Source organism: Parambassis ranga, chromosome 19, assembly GCF_900634625.1.
Source record: "Parambassis ranga chromosome 19, fParRan2.1, whole genome shotgun sequence".
Classification (NCBI taxonomy): domain Eukaryota; kingdom Metazoa; phylum Chordata; class Actinopteri; family Ambassidae; genus Parambassis; species Parambassis ranga.
The window spans coordinates 21613632-21621331 of record NC_041039.1 but is presented as its reverse complement, the minus strand read 5'-3'; the positions used below and the strand labels follow the sequence as shown (position 1 = coordinate 21621331).

The window sequence follows — 7700 nt, the reverse complement described above, 5'->3', positions numbered from 1 at the left end:
AAACTAAGCTAAACTAAATTAATGAGCTCCCACTCCCCCACTCTCCGCCTTTTACCTGGAGTCCGACGTCGCTTCTTTATGACCGATTTAAAGACACAGAACTGGCACTGATTCCATTCAAAAAGTCCCTCATTGTAAGTTGTGTTTGTGTTTTGACAACATTTTTTTGTCCATGGAGCAAATAATAAAACATTTTACAACTTTCTGGAAGACAAACAAAAACACGGCGTACATAAAATGTACACATAAGTGTGTTAATCAAATAAATGGAAACTTTTAGATTCTGCTGTCCGCCGCCATCTTTGTGTAGTGGTGCGCATGTATTCTTTGTATTACGGTATTTGTTTATAATCAGCACAGTTATGTGTGAAACGGTTGTACTTAGTTAAATATATATATATATATATATAAACTTTTTTAAGAGATTAAATGAGCAGATAAAACGTGCCTGAGTCACGTGTTTGTTTATTTTTTTACTTTAAAAAATATAAACATACAGGAAAACTAGTCCAACATAGCTGATATACTGTAATATTCTATAGAATAATAGTTTTCATTGGGGGAAAAAAAGAACCATCTACTTATCTGACTGGAATAATATTAAAACAAACGTTGCTGTTTCAAGCAAAGTAAACTGACAGTACTGATGGTTTTGTGCCTGAAGGTCAGAGAACAGGTATTTTTGCTGAGTGGGCGTGTTCCGTGCTGTCCTGCAGCAGTATCATATGATTCCCTCACAGAAACTTCCTGTTTGTCTAGAAGGACGCACAGCAGCTGTGCTCCAGAAAACCAGACACTCATAGTTACCTGGTAAAAGGTTAGTTGCGCCTGTTTAAGGTAAGCCGAGCAATATTACTTATGTTATTTAGATTCATATTTAAACTGCTTGAGAGTTGCAAATATGCAAATGTGTGCTAGGAGACGATGAGAGGTGATTATGAGCTATGGGCGCGATGCGAATGGTGTTAATCATTCAGCATGTGTTTAGGCTCAAAAATATATTAGCGGGTTATTATTGATACCGATTAAACGTGCACGCGCAGTAAATGTTGTGCATTAATGTTTTATTTGTTTAAAACGTTGCAACATACAGCGATTCACAAAAAAATGACATATTTTGAATGGAGTTTGGCGATGCGTCCTAAAGAAAGTATATATTGGCATTTAAAGAAGGAGAAGAAGAAGAAGAAGAAGAAAATGAAAAAGAAGAAGAAGAAGAAGAAGAAGAAGAAGACCCCCTGGTCACATGACGTCTTTGCAAATATGGCCGCGCACAGAGGGTCGCTGTGGCGCCGCTGTCAGTGGAGTAAACAGACCTTTGAAGTCAGTTTAAACACGTTTAAATGAATGTTTTAGGAGACTTTTCTCACAGCGGTAAACCTCAGACGCTTATTTTAAGAGGTTATCGCTACGTTAGGTGGATTATCGACGTCCTGGTTTCTACCGGTTTTAAGAAGGACAGCTAAGACTGGAGTCTGGAGTTGAAATGATGCAGAGATGTGATGTATCATGGTTTGGAGTCGCTCTTTTAAAACCTCTGCGGTGTTCTGAACGCGTCGCACCGACTCCACGCCCATCCAGACCTCACAGCACGTCAGATAATGTGTGGCTTAACCAGGTAACCGCAGCCAGTTGTGGGTGAGCTTATCTCCTGGTTTCTCTTATGTCCAGCAGCAGCCACTATGAGTACAGCTTGCACATGAGCAACCTTATGGGCAGCAGGAGACAGGAAGCAGGGGACGATGGAGAGCGGAGTCTCATAGGAACTCCATCTAGGGACTCTCGTGAGAACCTCCTGGGTCCAGATGCCTCCACGCCAGTGTTCATCTACGTGCTGGCGTTTTTCTCTGCCCTGGGAGGGTTCCTCTTCGGGTATGACACCGGGGTGGTTTCTGGGGCCATGCTGCTCCTGAAGAAGGAGATGAACCTGAGTGCCCTGTGGCAGGAGCTGCTGGTGTCCAGTACCGTCGGGGCTGCCGCCCTCTCCGCCGTGAGTGGAGGCTCCTTGAACGGGTGGCTGGGGCGCAGGATCTGTATCCTCATTGCCAGTTTTATCTTCAGCGTCGGTGGCCTTATTTTGAGCCTAGCCCAGGATAAGGAGGTGCTTCTCGTTGGCCGAATCACAGTTGGTTTGGGCATAGGTGAGTACTTCATTTTCATGTATGTAGTCCATTTGTGTGCGTGTTAACACAAAGTGTTTTATTACCTTCAGGTATTGCTTCCATGACCGTCCCCGTGTATATCGCAGAAGTTTCCCCGCCTCACCGGAGAGGTCAGCTGGTCACTATTAACTCTCTCTTCATCACTGGTGGTCAGTTCATCGCCAGCGTGGTCGATGGAGCTTTCAGCTACCTGAGCCACGATGGCTGGAGGTACGATAAGGTTTATTTTTATCCTTTGTGTTACTTCCTTTCACCAAGTTTCTGAGGTAGGAACATTCCTCCATGCTGTAGGTACATGTTGGGCCTGTCCATCGTTCCCGCCGTGCTGCAGTTCTTCGGTTTCTTCTTCCTCCCGGAGAGCCCACGGTGGCTCCTCCAAAAAGGTCGGAGCCAAGAAGCCCGTGAAGTTCTCAGTTGGATCAGAGGATGTTCCAATGTCGACGAGGAGTACGACACCATCAGAAGCAGTATTGAAGAAGAGGAGAAAGAGGCGGGTGGAGGTGAAAGATTTATATGAAGGAGACGATTTATGAGAAGTGACAGATTTATTTGAACACTTTTGGTTGTGTTTTGGTTTATTTAGGAGGCTTTATTATTCTGCGCATCCTCAGTCATGGCCCGACCCGCAGGGCGCTCATTGTCGGATGTGGCATGCAGATGTTTCAGCAGCTGTCTGGGATAAACACCGTCATGTAGGTTCAACTCCAATATAATCGCCGCCATAGTGTTGATCACGATTGACCATGATGACATCAGAGCCTCCTGCCTTTTCACCACATCCTGTGCTGCCTGGAAATTCTTGTCATGAGGTTTCACCGTGTCGCTTGTCTTATCTAGGTATTACAGTGCAACCATTCTGCAGATGGCGGGAGTGCGGGATGATAAGCAGGCCATCTGGTTGGCCGCAGCAACCTCAGCCACCAACTTTGTGTTCACCCTGGTTGGAGTGTGGCTCGTGGAGAAAGTGGGTCGCAGGAAGCTGACTGTGGGCAGTCTTTTAGGTTTGTTAATCTGACAGTAACGACTGGATTAAGGTTAAAAAAACCCTGCATTAGTCATAAATGGACAACATTTCAAGAGACTTTATTACATGAAGCTTTACATACTGTTGGTATGATAAGAGAATATATTTCTTTGTTCTGCTGGATCTTAGTGTGTTTGTTTTTGTCCAGTGCAGGTACAGGTCTGAGTCTGGCTTTGTTGGCAGTTGGGTTTTTGCTCTCTGCTCAGAACTCTCCACCCATAACCCTCCACCCAGTGGACTCTCAGAACTCAACCTGCAGGCTTTATGGGTAAAAAAAAAAAACATTTTTTTCATGAGAAATTTGTACTTATAAATGTAATCTAAATAAATATTAGGTTTGTCACAGTAGATGCAAACTAATGGAGCCCACAACCACCATCATTTTGCTATTTTATTGAAAATAAATTAACATAATTCACTTTCTTTTATGATCAGTGTGTTATCAGTGTTCAAAGCCTCTGCAGCAAACGGTCACCATGTGCTTCTCAAGTCAAATATCCAGTCTTATTGTTTATAAAGTTCGGCAAATTTCCTCACTGTGGCATCTTTGTAAATATGAATATTTTTCATTGAATATGTTATGTGTGCACATATCACCTAACATGACTGTGGGACACAAGTACTGAGTGAAAACTGTGTGCTGGGAGTGGATTTATGAGCAATTCCACAGCTTCTTTTTAGTCTCACAGTTTTTCAGTTTCTACACTGACAGAAGCGACGTTCATGTGAGGCTTTAAATATTGGACGTGACTCAGCTTTTCTTTATAAGGATATTTCTTACCTTGCAGTCACCGTGGCTCTCTCTCTCTACACCCCCACCTCCAGGAGCAGCATGTTTATCAGGCATGTTGAGGAAAAGTGGATTGTACATTGAGATTTTTTTTCTTTTGCACAGCATTCCTAAAATTAGCGTTTTGATGAACTAATGATGTCAGTTAAATTGAAGTCACCACATGAGTCTAATTTCTGTGTGGTATGATTAAAATGCACAAAGAGCTCCAACTCTTCATCTACTTGTAACTCTAAGATTCACTTGTTTGACAAGACTGTTTTTGTCTGTAGGTCCTGTGAGCGCTGCATGTTGGATCCAGGTTGTGGATTTTGTTACCGTGACAACGGCACCACAGTGTACGACTCCTCCTGCATTCCTGTCAATGAAGCATCCACGGATCTGGCAGCTTGGGGAAGGTCAGGCACCGTGCAGTGCAGTGTCTTTAGAAGCAGCTCTTATCAGGATCATGTGTATTTCTGGCTTTACCTATGGGGATCTACACCACGGTTAGATTGCTTTGCACAAGAAATATTTCCTTGTGACGCTGCAGGATTCTAACATGATTTATCACATGGCGGTCATCCTGCAAGTTCTTTGATGTGGCAAAATAACGATTATCAGTTAGATTGCCGTTGCTAGGCTGTTGTTCTTCACCCTATTTCTTCTTCTTCTTCTTCTTCTTCTTTTTTATTCTTCCGTACGTTTTTTGGCGCAGCGTATCTTCAGCATACATTGACCGATTTCAGCCATTCAACTATCAAAATGTTCATCTCACAGAGGACATCCCGGGTCAACTTCAAGTTTTTTTTTCAAAAAATTAGTTTTTCAAATATTTTCAATAATTTTCTAATTCCGAATCGTTTTCGCACGCCAGGCTCTCAAAGTTGGAGTGGTTTTTGAGGTCTCCTCTGCTGTTACCATGGTGACAGGCTGACACACAGAGGCATACAAAGCTCTGGATTGCTCTGATTCTCCAGCAATTCAGAGCAATCCTTCACATCAGCATTCAAAACAATGCTTCAGCTGCAGCGATCAATCTTGCATTTTCTTCAGGAAATGCCCTTTTCTAGTTTGAACTAATGTGCATCCTGCGAGGACCACAGACAGTATAGAACCATCCGTGATGTCATCAGTAGGTGCTTTGACTACATGCTTGCAGCTACCAGTGTGTTTAGGCAGGGATCATAATGCAGACACACACAGCTGTAAACGCCACAAGTCTTATTTGTCTTTCATTGTTTTTCTCTTCCAGATGTTCCAACCAGTCAGAGGCAGCTGATGGGGCGATTTGGGCTTACAACTACTGCCCCACATCTTACTCCTGGATTGTCCTGCTGGGCCTCATCCTCTACCTTGCATCCTTTGCTCCAGGTGTGTCTTAAGAGTTTCACATCAAATTTATATTACTGTGACTGAGCCGTCTCTGACACTTCAGAGGTATTTCTGGAAAAAGGACAATGGGGAAATTCTAATTCACAGTTAATAAATAGTGTGACTATTAAGAATCATCACTGTTTCGTCACATGTAATACATATTACAGGTATGGGCCCCATGCCCTGGACAGTGAACTCGGAAATCTACCCACTGTGGGCTCGTAGCACCGGTAACGCCTACTCAGCTGGGGTCAACTGGATCTTCAACGTGGTGGTGTCTCTGACTTTCCTTCATGCCGCTGAATATCTGACGTATTATGGTAAGTCTCCTTGAGCATATAACACATTTTTCAAGTTGTGATCAAATATTTGTATTCAATTTAAGAATATTTTCATGCCACCCCAGAAGAAGGCGGATCTCACAGTGTTTATTACTCCTTGTATAACAGGGTGTGGTCATTATAACCTTTACAGTGGTGAGGCCGATCAGATGAACTTTAACTGAGGTTCTATTGTATTCAGACCGGGCAGCAGCAAATGTTTTATTGTTTGTATTGTAATTATAAAGGTTTTTGTAGCTCCATAGTAAAAATCGACATGTGGAACTTTTCCAGGGGCATTCTTCATGTACACAGGCCTTGTGGTTTTGGCTCTCCTCTTTGTCCTGGGCTGCCTCCCAGAGACCAAGGGCCTGCAGCTGGAGGACATCGAGAACCTGTTTGCCGGTCAGCTTTGCTCTTGTGGCGACTCCTCGCCCAGTGACACTCGTCACGTCCACTACATCCGGGTAAAAGGCCACAACTACCTCCCCTCTGACAACGAAGCTTCAGATGTAGAGTAGGCCGCCAAGACTTTCTGTCTTTTTGTTTCTCTTCTGTGTTTTGTTTGTTTTTCTTATATGATTGGGAAGGCTGCTGGTGTTATGGTTATCATGCTGCCCATAACAGACTTGACTGTACATGTGTAAAGGGTACTATCTCTCACTCAGGCAAGTCTTTTCCATCATGTTTTTTTCCCCTTGCCTTTGTCTCACCTGGGCTGCTTTGCTTTGTTCTGTTAGATATTCTCCTCTTTCTGTGGCCTAATTTAAAAGGGAACCTTACTCACCAGCCGTAGTGTCGGCGAGGTTCGTCTGTAACAGTGTTGCTAGGATAATAAAATAACTGGTAATATGAGACAAGCTGTTCAGCAGAAATGACTGAACATTTTTTTGTTTTCCCAGGAAGTGGCAGTAGAGAAGTGTTTTTAAAAGATAGCAGTTTAAAGGGCTTTAAGTTCTGTATTTGCCAAATCATTGCTAGAGTGAGTTATTCAATGTTTTTAGCAAGGTTTGGAAGTCAGCCCATCAACCCATGGAGCGGTGGGGTCAGACAGTGCCATAGCCTATATAACTGTAAGTACAGAAATTGTATTCAAAGCACTAATAATGCCTTTCAAACACCAAAAATGCCTTTTTTTTAATGTTCAACTCTTTGTCCCTGTTCTTACAGTTCTGATAGAGGTGACCAAGTGCCCCAGAATACCGTAACACAGAGCAGCTTTGTACACAATGTCCTCTTTGCACTGGTACACTTTAATATTAGCCTATTTGCTTTAGCAGGTCTACTAGCAATATGACACTTACTAACAACTACAGGACATAAGAAGAACCATAACACAAAGATATGTGGTGTTTTTATGACAACATGTTTTGGTTACTGATCCATTATGATTGCATTGGTGTCTCACACTTCTCCTGTGTGCCATATATTTGCAACATATCCCAATATTCAGAATACTGCTGCCATATTTCCAGAAGGTGTTTCTAGGCCATGGATGTATTTTAAAATGAGGACCAAAGGAGTTGTCTACATTTTGAATACAATGCTGTTTCTGAAGTTTGATTCCTGTCTTTGTTACGGTCTGTTTATCAGCGTGCAAGCCTGAAAATAAACTGATCCAAGCAGTGAGTTTACAGATGTCTCTAATGGGTGTTTGAGAGGAGAATATTTCTTCATTTATACAAGTGTATTTCAGCATTTTTGCATCTTAGAGACATCCTGACGAGGAATACTTTATTTATATATATCTAGCGCCCCCATGAGGTCACATGAATAAGTTCACCTGCCAGGTGAAAAATAGGCTGGTTGGATTATAATCTGTTACATAAACAAACCAAATGTGGAATTACAGATTAATAACAGTTTGTGTTTAGATCCAATCCAGGTTATAAAACACACATTTTGTAATTGTAATGTCTGTTCTGTGTTCAAGTATTGACAACACACACAATATATGAAAGTATGCAATAGCTCTGCCTCCTAAACCACCCGAACTTCTCCTCAAATCACTGATGGGTATCCACTCCGTCATGCACACTCACCAGGTT

At 42.5% G+C, this 7700-nt stretch overlaps 1 protein-coding gene across 5 annotated transcripts; it reads left to right on the top strand.

Annotated features, from left to right (window-relative positions):
- Position 1: 1 nt before the first annotated feature.
- Positions 2–7286, top strand: LOC114451384 (proton myo-inositol cotransporter-like). Of its 5 annotated transcripts, none has more exons than XM_028429938.1 (11): positions 2–134; positions 1672–2141; positions 2213–2372; positions 2454–2662; positions 2746–2854; positions 3000–3163; positions 3340–3454; positions 4249–4374; positions 5211–5329; positions 5500–5652; positions 5947–6816. In XM_028429938.1, exons 2-11 carry the CDS (start codon positions 1700–1702, stop codon positions 6171–6173), a joined length of 1824 nt encoding a protein of 607 aa, XP_028285739.1. In that variant the 5' UTR covers positions 2–134; positions 1672–1699; the 3' UTR covers positions 6174–6816. The 5 variants fall into 5 exon arrangements, 4 of the variants coding, with proteins under 4 accessions (XP_028285739.1, XP_028285737.1, XP_028285738.1 ...); XM_028429936.1 differs by lacking the exon at positions 2–134 and adding an exon at positions 737–837 and having other exon boundaries at positions 1675–2141; XM_028429937.1 differs by lacking the exon at positions 2–134 and adding an exon at positions 750–837.
- Positions 7287–7700: the final 414 nt, after the last annotated feature.

Excerpts from the sequence above, each read along its gene's own strand:
- LOC114451384 (XM_028429935.1), top strand. The coding sequence starts at position 1,664 with ATGTCCAGCAGCAGCCACTATGAGTACAGCTTGCACATGAGCAACCTT. Across the intron at positions 3,164-3,339 it reads GACTGTGGGCAGTCTTTTAG|GTACAGGTCTGAGTCTGGCT; the intron begins GTTTGTTAATCT and ends TGTCCAGTGCAG. Across the intron at positions 4,375-5,210 it reads GATCTGGCAGCTTGGGGAAG|ATGTTCCAACCAGTCAGAGG; the intron begins GTCAGGCACCGT and ends TTTCTCTTCCAG.